Source organism: Harpia harpyja, chromosome 18 (assembly GCF_026419915.1).
Source record: "Harpia harpyja isolate bHarHar1 chromosome 18, bHarHar1 primary haplotype, whole genome shotgun sequence".
NCBI classification, from domain to species: Eukaryota; Metazoa; Chordata; class Aves; order Accipitriformes; family Accipitridae; genus Harpia; species Harpia harpyja.
Genome location: NC_068957.1, coordinates 3484989 through 3503472, shown reverse-complemented (window position 1 = coordinate 3503472; position 18484 = coordinate 3484989). Strand labels below are relative to the sequence as shown.

The 18484-nt window shown below is 36.5% G+C and overlaps 1 protein-coding gene across 8 annotated transcripts in view; it reads left to right on the top strand.

Moving 5' to 3' along the window:
* ATRX (ATRX chromatin remodeler) overlaps positions 1 to 18484 on the top strand; it is an 89472-nt gene that overhangs the window by 30802 nt on the left and 40186 nt on the right. For all 8 annotated transcript variants that reach the window (XM_052813327.1, XM_052813326.1, XM_052813325.1 and 5 more), the window contains 8 exons: positions 3761 to 3839; positions 10462 to 10592; positions 11110 to 11292; positions 12999 to 13092; positions 13638 to 13746; positions 15634 to 15813; positions 16197 to 16338; positions 17535 to 17644. In XM_052813327.1, coding sequence (XP_052669287.1) covers positions 3761 to 3839; positions 10462 to 10592; positions 11110 to 11292; positions 12999 to 13092; positions 13638 to 13746; positions 15634 to 15813; positions 16197 to 16338; positions 17535 to 17644 — 1028 coding nt within the window. The remainder of the gene's footprint in view (positions 1 to 3760; positions 3840 to 10461; positions 10593 to 11109; positions 11293 to 12998; positions 13093 to 13637; positions 13747 to 15633; positions 15814 to 16196; positions 16339 to 17534; positions 17645 to 18484) is intronic.

The window sequence follows — 18484 nt, the reverse complement described above, 5'->3', positions numbered from 1 at the left end:
GTGTCTAGTGAACTCAAATTTGTCGGCCCATGGTTACGCGCTAGAGATGACTCTGAAGACTTGCAGCATTGCAGTATACATTTTTAAAATGAAGTAGGTGATCTTTGCACCTCACAAGACCATGTAGCCTTAGAGCAGCTGGTGTCAGTTAACAGAAATCTGTCATTGCTTACTGTTTTCATAGCAGGTTTAATAGTAATAGTTCTTGCCAAGGTAGAACTACTTAATTAGTGTCTTATATCTTTAGGAAATTAGAAGGAAATTCAGAACTGCTGAATTTGAACACTTGGTTTTAAAGAACTTAAAAAGGAAGGGTAGTTTTCACATCACATGGACAATACCATGTTTTTAATACATGAATTTTCAAATAGAAAAAGTAAAATCTATTTACTGTTTTAATTACCATGACAGGTAAATTGTTTCCTATTTGTTTGCTTCTGATGATGTTTCATAGAACTTTCTGTATGTTACTGTGTTTGAGCCAACATTTACAGTACTTTGCGAAGCTGGAACTAAACAAAAATTGAATGAAACAGCAATATGTTCATGAAGATAGCAGAAGGGACATAGTTGCGTTTTGGCTTTCCTGAAAAGCCCTTGTAGGCAGACCCTAAGTGCAAAATGAGGTGGTTGTTTGTAGTTTCTTAAAACAACAAAACAAAAAAACCCAACCAAACAAACAAAAAACCCCACCCACCCCCAAACAAAACACCCAGATTTTAAATGAAACATAAAGGTCTTCCTTTCTCCTGCCAACTTGATGCTGACCCGCTTCCCTAAGTTTTCCTGCAGTTTAGTTTCTGGAGGGTTGTTAACCTTAACCTGCAGATGCAAAGGTTGCTTTTCACAGGTGCTATGCTGCTTTGGATTTAAAGCCCTGTAAGAAAGCAAAGTTTGATTAATGGTGTTTTGCGTCGTTGTAGAGTAACAGTTGGAAATTAAGTTTCTTATTCTGCATATTATACAGCCCTGTAATGTTTGTTTTTCAAGATCCTCTGATGAAGTAAGTTTAGTTGCGTCTCTGTGCACATAATACTGGGACTTTTAGGGCTTTTCCTTGATGGCTGCCAAAACAACATTTTCTCCAGTGATGCCACTACTGGGGGAGATTGCAAATAATGAATGGTTTGCATAGTAATGAACTAGCGTCTGGCATGTGGTAGCTGCCACGGCTGTTAAAACGCTCCCCATAGATAGACAATTGATGGTACTCGGTGACAGTAACCCGTATGCAACAGTTCTCAGCATCACTGGACCATCAAAGAAAAATATTTCAAGAACGAAATTGCTCACATACAGTGTATGTTCATAGACTTGGTATTGAAATGGCCCAGGAGGAAAAACTTGGTCATAATGTATCAGAAGGTATCTGAGGCAGTGAGAGTGATTTGTTTTATTTGCAAGTCACAAGTGGAAAGATCGGAGAACTATTGGATGGGAAAGACAAATCTAACGCTGTACAAATTGGAAAAATGAGATGGTGTCGTGGTTTAACCCCAGCCAGCAACTAAACACCACGCAGCCGCTCACTCACTCCCCCCCCACCCAGTGGGATGGGGGAGAAAATCGGGAAAAGAAGCAAAACCCGTGGGTTGAGATAAGAACGGTTTAATAGAACAGAAAAGAAGAAGCTAATAATGATAATGATAACACTAATAAAATGACAACAGCAATAATGAAAGGATTGGAATGTACAAATGATGCGCAGTGCAATTGCTCACCACCCGCTGACCGACACCCAGCCAGTCCCCCGAGCCGTGAATCCCTGCCCCCACTTCCCCGTTCCTATACTGGATGGGACGTCTGTCCCATGGTATGGAATACACCGTTGGCCAGTTTGGGTCAGGTGCCCTGGCTGTGTCCTGTGCCAACTTCTTGTGCCCCTCCAGCTTTCTCGCTGGCTGGGCATGAGAAGCTGAAAAATCCTTGACATTAGTCTAAACACTACTGAGCAACAACTGAAAACATCAGTGTGTTATCGACATTCTTCGCATACTGAACTCAAAACATAGCACTGTACCAGCTACTAGGAAGACAGTTAACTCTGTCCCAGCTGAAACCAGGACAGATGGTGATGTGGGATGATTCACAGTAGAGTTAGACTGAGTGAGAAGTGGGTTGGTTTAGCCTGGAGAGAGGGTGCTAAAAATGGGGAGTCTTAATTGCTGTCTTCTAATCACCTAATGGATAGTTATAGAGAAGGCTGAGCCTGATGCATGACAAAAGGGTGAGAGGCTGTGGGTACAAGTTTTGGCAAAGAAAACTCTGATTAGCTACTAGGAAAAAATTCTTTACATTCAGGATGGTCAAAGCCTGAAACTGGTTGCCCTGTCAAATTTTGGAATCCCTGTCCGTGGAAATACTCAAAACTTGACTGGACAAGGCCCCGAGAAAACTGACGTCACTTTGGAGTTAGCTCTGCTTTGAGGATGCAGTTTCAGTAGATTATGTGCAGAGGTCTCTTCCAGGCTTATTGTATGATTCTGTGAGAATCTGCCTGTGTTTATATTAAGGAGGCAAACTTGCCCTTTCTTTTCAGTTTGCTTTGGGCTTAATAGGTGAATAAATGAAGGAGTGTTTTCTGTGTCTGACCAAGCTACGTAGGTTGGTGGTTGAATGAGACTTAGAGTCTGGTTTAAGCAACAGGATACTTCTATTTATCTAAGCCCAAGAGTGAGGGACTTTCTGTGATCAACTCTTACACAGTCCTGTCGAACATCTGGCTAGTGGTAATTCCAGGACAAGTGGACATTAAAACAACTTGGAGCAAGCCTCTCGCAGTCTAGTTTTAGTCCACTCCCCACAGGTAGAAAATAAATAGTAGAACTTATGAATGAGGGGATCTCAGTTCATTAGGGTTTTGAGGTCTCTTTTCCTAAGCTTAATTTTACTAACTAGCAGATTTGACTTACTTATATGCAAGTCAGAAGAAAGAGAGAAAAGAAAGGGGAAAGGCCTGAGAGTGTGCTAGAAATAATCTGAATTCCTCTAGTTCAGCCAGGAGAGTGCAGAGGAGCTTAAAGTCAGGTATCATACTGTGCTATTCTTTTCTCTGTTACATGTCCCATGCTGTTGGTTTTGATGTGCTTTCCATGAGACCGTATCCATGTAGTGCAGCTGAGTCTGATATTTGCATTAAGGATAGCAGGTGTAATTTTCAAAACTGAAGTCTTCACACATACATGACAAATGCATGCATTGTATTTGATACTCTGAAGGCAAAAATAGGCAAGGATTATTGTTTGCGAGTACTTAATGGCAGCAGGATAGCTCATAAGTTTGGTAAGTGATTCTGTAACATATTTGGGCCTTCTTTTCAATTTACACAAATTCAGTAGTGGAGCTTCTGAAATGGAGCTAATAACTTCTTGGAAAACTTAATTTTTGAATCCTAAGTGGAGTATTCAGTCTGTGTATGTTTTGGTGTAAAAAAACCAATTTCACAGTATGTAATAAGGAAAAAAATGCAAGTTGTGTGTAGTAGCAAGCATAATGCAGATGAAAGTACTGCTTGAAAAACTAGATACTTTTATTAATGAAAATATTTATTTTTATATGTCAAGATAGGTAACTGGCTTTTTTGTGTGCTAGTAGAAAAGTGGTGGTGCTACGAAGCTATTTTTATATGGAGATTCTTGACGGAGACAGTAGTTCATGTGCTGTGTTGTTCATTGCTGTTTATTCATTGCTGTTTATTGCTGATTTTACATGTATTAAGTGTTCACGTTTTCTGGGTTTTTGTTTCCCCTTCCTCCCCCAGGAGATGAGGGAGAGACTAAATCAAGGGCTGTTCCAATGGAGGAGGAGGAAGATGATGATGATGACGATCCTGAGAATAGGTATGATACCATCCGTAAGGACTTAAAAAAGATTATAACACACCCTAGGCGTGGGCGCAAACCGGCGCAACGGAAGAGCAAGCAGGTTGTAAAAACCACGACTGCCTGCCTTGTAAAGACTCGCTCACGGGCTTCCCGCAAGTTTGAACAAGGGGCCAGAAAACAGAGGCCAAAATCCAGAAATGCAAAGAAAGTACTTAGAAGTGTTAGCTAACACACCTTGCATAGGGTGTGTTATAAATGCACTGCAGCACTGTCCATTTTATGTTCCCATTGAAATTGTGAGGTTTGTGACAAGTATTTCATTCAGGCCGGTAAAAACCTACTTCTGATAAATGTGACTTTCAGCTAGTTATATGAATAGAGGGTAAAAATTTGCATCTGTGCAATATGCAGTGCTAAAATATTTTCAGATATGTTACATAATTTGCTTTTTTAATTGAAACACCGTTTCTCAATAAAGAGAAAACACAAATGTGGAGAAAAGAGTATTACGTATTTTCAGTTGTTAATTAAACTGAGTTTTAATCCACTAAAGAATACCTGAAGTGACTAATGTGATAGTTAAGGCCCTTATTCTACAAGCACTGTGCATAGGCTCAACTGGTATCAGAGAGACTAATTATACATACACGTTTTAAGTCTTTGCATAGGTATTTTCAGAACTGTGGCTTATATGTATTGCTTCAGTTTCAAGTTCAATAAAAATGAATCTATGTAAGATATAGTTAGTTAAGACATGTCATATTTTACCAGTACCATTGTAGTTATCAAAATTAGCCTGGCTAGAAAATGTAAAAGCTTCGTTTCCTAATAAGTGAATGCAACATGAAGTATTGCTCAATTACGAGCCACAGTTCCTTTTTGGAAGTTATTATAGTTAGACTAAAGAGTTGTTCAACAAATTTTTATACAGTATTTCAGAAACTGATTTTTTTTTTTTTGCTATATAGCATGTATGGGACCAGCTTCATAGCTTTGCACAGTTGCTGATGGAGTCTTTTTCTGCTTCTGAGCCTTACTAGTTTAGAATATGGTATCTTTTGTTTCACAGAGTTGTACGTTTTGATCTGTGGCTGAAGTAAATTTTTAAAACACTGTTTTATATCCTTTACGGACCTCAGTTTGGCATCAAAATGTTGCTGCTGATGTAGTTCTTGATTGTTTTCAGTCATCAAATTTAATCAGATAATTCAGCTTCTAAAGAAAGATGCTCTTTAGGGACTTGACAGCACAGGGTCATAAGCAGAACATGTAAACATTGGTAATAGAAGATTTTTTTAAGTGATGCTTTAATTCCAGTCCTGTTCTGATTATTTTTTTCCTTCTTTTTTCTTTTTTGTTTGTTTCTTAAGTGTTTCTGGTTGATAACTAAGCCAATACACTTTTGTCAAAGTTCAGTGTTTACCATACAAATGTTACTGAGAGATCTTAATTACTAGTTTAAGAGCTATATTGGGAAATGAGTTAACCCAATTGATAACAAACAAATCAGTAATATGAATTTGGGGTTTAAAAATCAGTTTCTGTACTTTGTTTTTAAGCTGAATCTTTGTTGAAGTTTTTACTTAGGGAATATTTTGAATATATATTTATGAGATTGGGAGGTATTTTGTCAATAAACAGTTTTGTCAACCTTCAGACATGTTAACTGGTAACTGCAGTCTAATTTTACATTCATCACGCATTGTACTTGGCACCAAAATCAGATATATAAAATGTAAAAAGATGGAACAAATTTCAAGAATTTAAAAGCTTGTTCTTCTGTTTACTCAACACAAAGTGTTTAAATAGTTTACCTACTATTCAGATAAGTTGCCTATTTTCTTCCAGGCCAAAGAGGGTACGTAGTACCTACCAGGTATTTGTAGTGTGGGAACTCTGATGTTTGCAAGTCTCTAGTTTAGATGTTCTGTTATTTGCATACCTTTGGATGTGCATGACATGAATATTAATAGTCTTGAAATCATCTTTGCCAAAATGCAATATCCAAGTGGGTCATAATATGACATACAGTGCTGTATGCTTTCATCTTATGTTGTGTAATTATCTATTACTGGTCCTTCTGATCTTTTAAATGGTACTGTTTAATATGTTTGCAGTAGTTTTGTTTATTAAGAAGTTAATAGTGTATTTAATGCAGAATGCCTTTAAGTATTTGATGGTTGCAATAAATTTTTGTAAAACGTTTTTCTTGTCCAAGCATTTAATTTAATACAACTCTGACAGCTTGAAAATCAGACTGTTTCAACAAAGACAGTACAGTATTTAGAACAAGGTGTTTAGCAGTTTTCACTTTTTTTTTTTTTAGACATGTATGACATTTCATTCAAATATTCATTTGAGTTCACTTAAAATATATTTTAAATGGTTCTAAATTTCTTAGTAATATACGAAAGGCCCATTTAATTCAGTAGTGCTCTAGCTGAAAGAATGGTGGCTTTTATTAGCCACTTAAAATCTCCTCCCCATTCCCCCAATCCTCCCCCACCCCCAGCTTGTTTTGGGCAACCTTATTTCTATATATAGTTAGTAGGTATTTATGAACACTACGTGTGAGTTGATACAATCTAATTGTTAATAATATGTCATGATAATTAACTAATATTTAAAATTATGACTTTTTAAGAAGAAGAATTATTTGTACAGTGGTAACATTGTCTCACCAAGATTTTTGACAATCTATAAATGCGTCCGTGGTATTGGCACTCTGAAATTCACGAACAAGAATGGTGCAAATTATCATTTGGAGTTAAGTCCACATCACGAGAGGCTGCACCTACTAATCCAATTTTGCTGAAATGTCTGAAGGATAATTTAAAGTAGTCCTATACTGTGACTAAGCAACTCCTGGGTAACTTCCAGTTTGCCTAACTAATTTTAAAAATGTTTTCTTTTAGCATAAGTTAAAAAATACATAGTAACCAATTCATTATTTATAAATCTATATTGTTGGTGTCATTCTTCCAAAGGTGGAATGTATTTAAATCCTGGTTTATATAAAATGATACATACATACTGTTATTTTATTCTATAGTTGGTTTTATGTCTTGGTTGAGATTACAGTCCCATTCTGTAAGGCACTATATAAATATGTATTGGGAAAATGTCCTTTATACGAATCTCATGATATGTTTGGATAAGATGGAGTGGGGCTAGGCAATGTGGCATGCTCAAGATCACAGCAGATCAGTGGCAGAAATGAATGAAATGCAGGGGGGGTTGTTTGGGGTTTTTTTTATTTATTTTTTATTTTTATTGCTCCCTGAAGTCCTGTGCTGGAAGTCATGCAGCTCTTTGTGCTTCTCCATTATATTTGTTTATAGTGTTCAACTGTTAAATCTGGTTGGCCAAGAACATCTTTTGTGTCCTTGACTCGTAAATATTGCGATATCTTTTGATTTTCATGAGTTTCTCTGGAAGAATGTGAGCGGGGGGAGTTTTCACACTATCATAGCTTGTTTTTCTTGGTACTTGCAGTTTGATATTAATGCAAATATTAAAATGTTAAAGCTAGCATATTAAGTTTCTTAGCATAGAAACCTGGTCACTTTAAATGGGTTTGTGTCTTAAAATAGAAGTGTGATATATTATCCAGAGCCACATATAATTTCATTTAAAACCAGTTTCAAGAGTCCAGTACTCAATTTATTCTAATTCATATAAGCCGTTTGTTACATCAGTTGCTTGTCAGATGCATTTACAAGACTTAATCTGTTTGGTTCTAATATTGCTTTAATTCCTATCAGATATGTAGTTACATTAAAAATAGGAATCTTTAAATTCTGAGCATCTCAGCAATGTCTTACCATCATACCAGTAGAACACATTGAAGAGAATGTAGTTTTTTTCACTAAGCAAACAGTTCCATCTCAGTTGGATTCAAAGTGGTTGAATCTTTATCCTAGCTAAAAAATATCTCTAATTTTCTATCTCAGAGTATAAAAGCAGTAACTTACTAATCAATATTATTGTAACTAATTAGAAACTAATAAATTTACCCAATCTGATTGGTGGTTATGATGACGATTAGTAGGAAAATAACAGTGTCTTCTATTTATGGATAGTAGATTTTGTGCATGGTATTTTTAGGTGAATGACACATTTGTTCCCCGCCCCCCCAAAATATATTTCATAAAAGAACAAATAAAAATTATGTATTTTTGTTAAGAACCAAAGTTAACCTTTGTTTACAAATATATAAGTAAATTTTTAAAGGTGACTTGTATGAAAGGTAAGTATTGTTATCCATGTACAATTTGTGTTAATTTTGCTAATGCAATTGAGGACAATCCAAAATAAGTGAAAGGCAGTATTACTAGGCAGTACTTTCAGGACTGAATTTTAAAATTCTGCAGTTCTTTTTAGTGTTTCTACTTCTTTTTCTCTTCTGAAGCAAAACTTTGCTGATAATATTGTAAATTTTTTAAATAAGAAAAATAGCCAAACTGCTGCTGTCTTTATTTCCTGGAGTAGAATTCAAGGTTAATAATTCATGTTAAAAGCTTTTAAAGAGAAGCCAACCTGTGATATTCCAAGCAGTTGCATTTTGAAGAAAAAGTTCTGACCATTAAGAGATGGAAGAAATGTAGTCTTAATTTATTATATAAGGAGCTATTAATTTCTGTTGCTATTATACATGATGTGGTGGGTTTTAAAACAACAAACAAACAAACAAAAAACAACAAAAAAAGCCTAAGCCCCTTTTCCAAATCCTCTGGAAGGACCTAATCCAAAAATCATTTGGAAGAGGATGTTACTTATCTATGGACTTCAGTAAATTTTCATTGGGTTCACACTGTGATCTGGTAATATATATGGAATTAAAGCTTACCAAGAGTACTGCATTTTAAAGTTTTAATCAGCTATTTCTTCGCAAGCTATTTCTCAAGGCGGGGCGGAGGGGGTGTTTTGGATGCTGAGGGATAGTCTGTGACTCACTGAGCAATCTTAGATGTTTACTAAACCATTTTATTTCCATGTTTTATAATGACTGAATATACATTAGCATTAGAATCTTTTTGGAAAATATACTACCACTCAAAAAATAGAAAATAATGTATGAAGTGTTAGGAAAGTTGCCTTGGGAAAACTCCCTTTGAAAAGTTCCTTTGTTTTAGGGACATGTTACATGCTGAAAAATGAAATACGGATTCTTTAAAACCTATTTTATAGTGCTACATAAAAGTAACAATTTAATTTTCTAATCTATTAGAAGCTGTACTTAAGAGATCACTGTTCGTTTGCCATTTCCAAGTGAAGCCTAGATTGTGGTTGAGTTTCGTGGTTTTTGAACTATTGTTTTGACTGGTATAAAAGCTTTCCCATTCTGAACTATGTACATACAGTATACATTAATTCTCCTGAAAAGCAAGACAGACCAGATTTGACGTAGAAAAAAGGTCTTTCATTTAAAATTGACAGATGGAATGAAAACCATAGTATTTCTGATATTTGTATGGGGAAGGCCTGGTTTCATTCTTTCAGGACTTTTTTTCCCCTGGAAGTACGAGTTCTCAGATAAGTCCACTATTCCTCTGCTTTTGACATACCATTTTATATTTTACCTTGGAGAGATTCACGTAAGATTTTTTTTTTATGTTGCAACAGCATGTAAAGAAATCATTTTTCCATAGTAACTTCTTGTATGTTAGCTGAAAACATTATTGTGCTGAATTGAAACTGTGAGAAGCTGAGCGAACAGCTTGTGGAACAGGAAATAAGATCATAATTTTTCTTTGAATTTCAGGTCCCATAGTGTTTGATAAAACTTTTTTGTGTGTATGTGTATATACACATATATTTTTTTTGCTATAGTTGCTATAAGGCAAGTGCTGGTAGTGATATGTGGGATTCAGTGTGGTTTTTTTTTTCCTGAGGCACTTGATATCAGTTTGTCTTGAGACATCATGAGTTACTTCAATTACTACAGCATCTCTTTTGCAGTAGGGTGGGCTCAGGCAATTAGAATGGTAATGTAGCTGAAGGCAAGCTATGTAGAGGCAGGGTAATAAATTTTTTTTTTTTTTTAACCTGTGAGTTAATGCATATTGCAGTAATCTTCTTGATTAAAACATGCATTCAGTGATACACTGTTTTAAAAACTGTAAGTGTTTATATATACACTAGTCAAGTAGATTCAGTGCCTCAGGAAATAAATCTCATTGATTTAAATCAAGTAAGCATGATAACCATTGCGGGGGGAATAATTTGAGTATTAGAATTTGGTCTGCAGCATCTTCATGTTCTTGTTACAGTTCGAATTCATATAGGTGCCTATCCCAGAAGTGACAAGAGTCTGTCCAAATAGACCATGAATAAAATGAAATGTTTAAGTTTGTACATTTTATAGCTATCTCCAGTCTTGCTGTAAAGCATGAGACTTCTTTAAAAAGCATTATATGGATTTGCTTTCTAAAAGCAAGTTAACATGTTACATTTAACATGATATTTTTGCTGATATATATATACTCTGTTACCACAGTGACTTTTCATCATGTGTCTCTTTTTGTTCAGCTTTCAACCCTTTTTTTTGAAGTTCTGAATGGTATAGGATTACGGTTATCGTTCATAGATTTACTTGAACAATGGAATAAATAGTTTTTTCTGTTTTACTTCAAAGAATTGCCAAGAAAATGCTTTTAGAAGAAATCAAAGCCAATCTTTCCTCTGATGAGGATGCATCTTCAGATGATGAATCGGATGAAGGAAAAAAGAAAACTGGAAAGCAAAATGAAAACACAGGAGATGATGGTGAGCACCAAAAAGCATCTGGAAAAAAGTGGTGCTGTAGCACCTGTCGTAATTTCAAAGGTCACTTGGGAAAATTATAATTATTAAAGTTTCTTCAGTTTTTCAACAAAAAAATGTCATTGATAGGTAGTTGCCAAATAGATGCCGATATACATGATCATGAGGATTATCATCTCTTTTACTCTTCTGTGAGTGTAGTTTTTTGTTAATAATAGTCTGATTTTTGTAACCAATTCAGCAGTCCTAGGGATTTGTGAGGAATAATCTATCCAGAACTGTAAGACATGCAAATACATGGGAGAGATTTGACTAACATATACAGTCATTGGAACAGACATGCCAAGTGTTCAGGCAGCGTAAAATACTTAAAATTTAAGGGAGCAATGGTATGTTGTTGCCCACACTTTCCTGGAAAAGCACGGAATTCAGCCTAAATTAATTTAGATTTTAATTCTTGCCAAATTTAAGTAAGAAAAAAATGACCACTGTGCATGTTGTACTGACTTATCTCTGACAGAAGAAAATGATAAGGAGGATAATTCTGAATCGGATTCAGAAGAAGAAGAAGAATCAAAGAAGCCTAGATACAGACACAGACTGCTGAGGCACAAGCTGACAGTGAGTGACGGAGAATCTGGTGAAGAAAAAAAGGTGAAACCAAAAGACAAAAAAGAAGGGAAGCGCAGAAATAGAAGGAAAGGTACGTAATCAAAATGGTTTTTTGTCGTAAAAAGTACTTGCTTCTATAAAGGAAGTCCAAAGCATGTCAGAATGGAGATCTGAAACTCTGTAATTTTAAAATCTTTGTATAAACTTCCTTGTGTATTAAATCTAGAATTTTCTTATCTGTGTTTGGTAAATAGTTTTATTTAAAATGTTGAATACAAATGCAGCTCTCTCCACTTATGTGTCCTCTGAATTGCATTAATCTTGTTGACTCTTAGAATATTAATCTTAAATAACAGAGGCAAGCCCAGTATGTCTAATTTTTGAAAATCAGTCTTGTCCTTTATGTAATTTCTGTCTTTAACTTGGACTGTTAGCATCAGAGATTTCTCCATCCTAGTATTTAAATGTTACAAACTTTAGTTGAACACCAGATGGCACTGTGAAATGATGCTTGACTTTGATTTTTCATTGTTGCATGCAAGAACAAAGAATCTGTCAGCCCCTTGCACTTAATCATTTTGAGCAGAGGAGGGGAGTGGTAGTAAAGATAAATGCTTACTGCTACGTTGGTCGCTGTAGATGTTGATAGTGTTTTGTGGCCAGTGGGAGTAAGGGTGCACAGTACTTTCCTGTTCTTAGTTTTGTACTAATGCTAGCCATCTTTTGCGGTGTTTCACAGACTAAAAGATGCAGTGCCATTTGTTTATCGTTTTCCTTCATGAAAACTCTCATTTTTATCTGAATGTATATTCATGCTTCTCCTCCCTTACGGAATTACAACTCTACCAAAAATATTTCTTTCAAGAAAAGTAATTGTAAATTACAGTGGCTATGTGCAAATAAGATGCAGCCAGACTAATTCTCAGGATTCTGTCGTGTAAGTCTTTTAAGTTCACTAGTCTCAAGTAGAACGCTATACTTTATTTCAGCTCGCCGGTTCTTAGCCCTATGGGCTAAATACTACATTTCCCCATGTATGTAAAACAATCTTTGTTTTAAGCCTTGTTCTTCATAAAACAGTTAAGCTTTCCACTGTGTTCAAGGTCAAACTGAAATTATAAAGGTGCTAAATGGCATGCTGGTCTTAATTACCTATAAATGCCAGTGATAGCTCCTAAAAGTAGTTATGGAAGTATTACCTAATGCTGCTAGTTTAGGTGTATTTTTAATTGTCTTTTGAGTCAGTTTTAAACGGGCATTACTGAAGAAACTTCAAGCCATAAAATACAGTAATATAATTGCATATGTTGTTAGTAAATAAGGGTTGTTTGTGTGAATTGTGAAGTATGATTATAAAACTACGTCTGAAACATTTGAAACAAAAGCTTCTGTTTAACTAAAAATCATCTTCTGTTTTCTGAAGTTCCGTACTGTTCCCCATTGTGTTCTCTCCTCCTCACCCACTGTCTTTGAAATGTGATGCTTTCTAATATAATGCTTTCTGTCATTTGCTTGTAAACTATACTTAGATATATTCATACATAAAGACCTCAAGTCTTGTTGGCATAATATGGTATCTGTTAGGACTCAGCTAGTGCTTACCTGTTAAGCTTTTCTACTCTGTACTCCTTATATTCCTGTTGCTTCTTACTAGTATGTTTAATGTGTCCCATACTGTCTGAAATGAATTTTTACAGTGCTTGTTGATCTTAAACAGTTTGTTGTATAATTAGAAGATATGTAATGGTGCTAACTTTGCAATAATATTCAACTTGAAATCATACTTTATTTTTAAAGTCAGCAGCGATGATTCAAATGACTCCGAGTTTCATGAATCTGCAGTTAGTGAAGAAGTCAGTGAATCTGAAGATGACCAACGACCAAGAACAAGGTATAAATAAAACTTAACTATGCTTATCCTGTGTTTGGTTTTTGGTTTTTAATAGTGCAGTTTAGGCAGTGAGATGGTAAAAGTTAATGACTTTGGATCGGTCCTTACAACCTTTGATACTTGTCTATAATTTGATATCTGCAAATTAACTTCGTAGCAAATGTGAGAATTTTGAATTTTTATCACAGTGTGTGGTACACAGCAATTGGATGAGCCAGTACGAAAAAAAGATTAACAAAAAATGAGCATTTTTATGCCGAATATGTCAATGTCAATTGAGGAATGGTGGATTGCAGTGGAAAACTAATACTTAACAATTCTGAGATTCTTCAGAGTTGTCTGGAATAGACTGTTGCTATGTGTGTCCAGTGAGTTGAGGGAAAGGAAGGAATTTGGAAGTAAACCCCCGATTGCACAAAAGGAGTATATATGCTGTTAATCAGCAATGTAGTTCATGTACTTTTTTTTATCATTGTTTTTCAGTGAGGCAATTAATTATTATTGTTAATCAGTAATACTCCCCCCCCTTTTTTTTTTTCCCCTAGATCTGCCAAGAAAGCTGAGGCAGAAGAAAACCAGCGGAGTTACAAACAGAAAAAGAAACGAAGGCGAATAAAGGTTCAAGAGGATTCTTCAAGTGAAAACAACAATAAGGTACTATATTGTGTTTTGAATTAATAAATGGGAAAAAGAGTTCCTGTCTCTTCTGCCAACTGCTTAGGGACTTGGGTATCTCAAACAGCTTTGTACAAAGTACGGTACAAAATTATAGCTTTTCTCAGTGTTAGTTCAGTGCTAAAATTTGTAAAACCACCACCACCGTTAACCGCCACCCTCCTTCCAATCATTTGATACAATACACAGATAATCATTCCCTTAGTCTATGGACCACCCCTATAAAATGTCTTTAAAATGTCCACAAAATGCCCATTGAGTTAATTTAGTCCATGACTAACAGACTCCTGCTATAGTAATTCTTACAACATGCAACTCGAGTCATGGGTTACAACAATTTAAAGGTAGATCCACTACAGTCTCCACCCCGGTCCTTTTGGGCCAGATTATAGGGTTTAACATTGCAATGAACTCCTTCCCTTGCCCCTGCTCTGGCTTGGACTTATCCACAGACTGCAGTCCCTTAGGGTTCTACCTGCTCCAAGTGGAGCCTTATCTATGTGCCACAGTCTCTTCAGGGGTATACCTGCTGCGGCACAGACTAATCCACAGCCACAGATGCTTTGGGGTGTACCTTCTCCAGCATGGACTTATGCTTGGGCCACAATCCCTTCAAAGGTATACCTGCTGCGGCACAGACATAACTACGGCCACAGACACTTCGAGATGTACCTGCTGTGGCATGGGCTTATCCACGGCCGCCGATGCTTCGGGGTGTCCTGCTCCCGTGTGGACTCATCCGCAGGTCACAGTGCCTTCGACTCGAGTTCACACTGGAGTTCCATCCTGTCCAGTACAGCAGCACAGAAACAGCAGTGATACCCTGGCCATCTGCCAGCCCAGGCGTATCGGCATTGCTGTTATCAAAATGTTCCTAGGCACAGCAGAGTAAGATGATAAGAACTACAGCAAGCAGCAAAAGCAAAAAGCGTCCACTAATGAGCACTAGACTCTAATATATGGTGAGGCAAGCACAGGAGCCTGTCAGTTAATAGCTAAACAGCAATAACAGCTATAAATTCGATCTAGCACATTCCAATCAAATAGGTTGTTATCTTGAACTCTTTGAGTCCCACGTTGGGTGCCAAAAAGGACTGTCATAGTTTAACCCTAGCCAGCAACTAAACACCGCACAGCCGCTTGCTCACTTTCCCTGCTGGTGGGATGGGGGAGAGAATCAGAAGAGCAAAAGTGAGAAAACTCGTGGGTTGAGATAAAGACAGTTTAACAGGTAAGGCAAAAGCTGCATGCGCAGCCACAAAGCAAAGCAAACCAAACCAAGGAATTCATTCACTACTTCCCATTGGCAGGCAGGTGTTCAGCTATCTCCCCGAAAGCAGGGCTCCATCACACCTAACGGTTACTTGGGAAGACAAAACGCTATCACTCCGAATGTCCCGTTTCCTCCTTCTTCCCTCAGCTTTATATGCTGAGCATCACATCGTATGGTCTGGAATATCCCTTTGATCAGTTGGGGTCAGCTGTCCCGGCTGTGTCCCCTCCCAGCTCCTTGCGCACCCCCAGTCTCCTCGCTGGTGGAACAGGGTGATAAGCAGAAAAGGGCTTGACTCTGTGTAAGCACTGCTCAGCAATAACTACAGCATCTCTGCATTATCAACACTGTTTTCAGCACAAATCCAAAACATAGCCCCATACCAGCTACTATGAAGAAAATTAACTCTATCCCAACCAAAATCAGCACAGTCATGTTGGCTAATTTGTTTTCTAAAAAAAGTATCTTTTTCCTTACGAGCTAAACTCTACCTGAGTATATAAAAGTTTTGGGGAGCTTGTCTAAAAATGAAGGATTTGATGGTCTCTGCCATAATTTTCCTGCTAATACTTGATTTATTTAATTTGTAATAGAGTAATTCTGAGGATGAGGACAATGACGATTCAAAATCTCCTGGAAAAGGCAGGAAGAAAATAAGGAAAATTATTAAAGATGATAAGCTTAGAACGGAAACACAAAATGCGCTTAAAGAAGAAGAAGAAAGAAGAAAACGTATAGCAGAAAGGGAACGGGAGAGAGAGAAATTGAGAGAGGTATGTTCTGTTTTCTTTGCAGAATGCTAGGAAGTTGAGTAGTTGATGATGTTTAAGATGACATAGTTCTACCTCAATTTAATTTGATAAGTAATTTTAAAAGTACTTACATAGCCTTGTAAGCCACAAGTTTTGTTTGTAGTTTCCTGTTAGTTAACACTGATAAGTTTTATTTAAGACTACTGAGATCTTTAGAAAGCTGTTTCAATTGCCCTACTGCTTTACTTTCCGTGGGGAAAAGCACTCTCCCAAAGTAAGTTGTGATGCATAGTAAAGGATTTAAGGTTTCTCTTACTTCCAGTTTTGCTAAAGCTAGTGTCTGTCAAATGCTTGCTATTATTCACGTGTGAAGTATTCCTATGGTGCCCTGTTTCTGCTTATAGGTGATAGAGATAGAAGATGCTTCACCTCTGAAATGTCCCATTACAACTAAGCTGGTTTTAGATGAAGATGAAGAAACCAAAGAACCATTAGTTCAGGTTCACAGGAATATAGTTACCAGACTGAAACCACACCAAGTAGATGGTAAGGAAAGAGAGTTTTAAATTTTACCTCCCCCCCCCCCCCCTCCACTGGGGCACAGCACCTGATGCAGCCTGAACTAGAATAATAAGAAAAATTCCTTGGCAGGCAAATGCCAGAATGCCAGATTTAATGCTTTATTTTTGGAACATCTGAATAAAAGTAAATGAGATCAGCAATACATAAGTCTGTTTTACAAGCAAAGAACCTTAGAAATGTAAAGTTGGAAGGGTCCTCAAAATTATCTAATTCTCCACACAGAGGCAGAATCAAATATATGTTTACCCATTCTATTAAGGAATTAGTATACTCACTTTTTACAGTTTTCAGTGAAGATTTAAAAACCTTGCAGTATTTTCCTGTTTTTCTCAACAGAATTTTTTTTTTCTGATACCTGACATGACTGCAAATCAAGCCAGCTTCTTTCCTATTCTGTTTCTAGTGAAGAAGGAGAAAAGGAGAATAACCAATCATAATTTTCTTCACAGCTCATTCTGTTACTTTAAATTTTCCTCAAAGTTCACAATCTACAATCTTTCCATTTTAGTAAGAAACTTCTGGACTTGCTTCAACTCTTAATGGGAGGTGCCCTGAACCAGGCACAGCAGTCAAGTTGAAGCCTCATCTGTGCTGAGTATAGCATGGTAGAATACAAACCCCCAATAAATATTGCAAAGAACAAAAAAAATCACCCAGCAGACCCTCATGTTGTTAATGTGTTCTGTTATGTATCATATATTTCCTTTGCTTTTTCAGCTGTCACAGTTCTTACTTGATTTTTTTTTTTTCCTTTTTAAGCATAGAACTTCACATCTGATCTGTCTTGGCAGAATTTCTTCTAGTTGGTTTCGGATAATTTTGCTAGTTTACCAAGATCATTTTAGTCTTTTCATGAAGTCCTTGCCACTTTTTGTTCTGTCTCTTTTCTTCCTGTCCCCAAGATCGCAGTCATCTACAGTCTGCACAGTAATATTTTCTAACCCAGTTGCCACATCTTCAGTGAAAACTGTGAATATAATTAAGTTCAAGACAAAGATCATCCCATGTACAACCCATTGGACAGAAATGAATCAATAATTATCCTTAGCACTGCTTTTCTAAGAGTTATAATGATCTTACAGTGATCACATCTATCTCTTATCAGGTGAACTTTAATAAAATGAATGTTTAATAAGAAAATTTTCAATAATTTTCTTCAGGTGTTCAGTTCATGTGGGATTGCTGTTGTGAATCTGTAAAAAAAACAAAGACGTCTCCTGGTTCTGGATGCATTCTTGCTCACTGTATGGGTCTGGGGAAAACGTTACAGGTAAGAAACAAAAGTCATCTTGTTTTCTGGTCTGTAGCTTGCTCTCAAAAGCTGATCCAGCAAAAGCCCATTTTAATGTCTTTCAGAACATAGTAAAACTTACTGTTTCCTAGGCAGTGACTTGATGAGGGTTGCTGGAGGAAAACATTTTGTAAAGAGGTCTTGAGAAAGAAGTTGTGTTTCGTAGTATACAGCTCTGAAAGTTCTGATACACGCTTGTGCTTTCTCTGCTTTTAAAATACCTAAATTTAACTTAGGTAATCATTGATACTCATGTGAAAAGGTCATAGCTAATTGTAAGTGATGTGTAGCTCCCTCGCAACTCAGAACAAGAAAATACAGCCAGTAGGAGACACACTTCAGGAACGTATGTTTCTAAGACAGTTTAATAATCTTAAGCAGGTTGTGTTTTTTACTGTCTTCCTCGTTCATGTGTTGCTCCTTAAACTGTTTATTTTCCTCAGTGGTTTTTCAATTTATTTGTTGCACTGATAAAGTAGTGGTTTATCAAGGGTTTGGTTTTTGTTTTGTTTTTTTTATGCCAGACTTCTAGTGTCTAAAGTCAGATGCTTTGTGTTTTAATATAAACAATATTTTGCTACAATTTAGACTCTTCCAGGTTGAGGGACAAGGGGCATTTGTTTTCTATTTCAGTAATTGACTGTAAGTACATTCATATTTTTGGGCTGTTATGCATCACAAATGGTTAAGACCAGAAACTTTCATTGCCTTGGCAGTTAACTATAGGACATACTTTCAACCCCTTTTTCACTTCTTTATTTCTTTTCTTTGGCTTCACAATTCTTTGCTTCCTGAGATCTTCAGGTTCAAGCCTTCGTT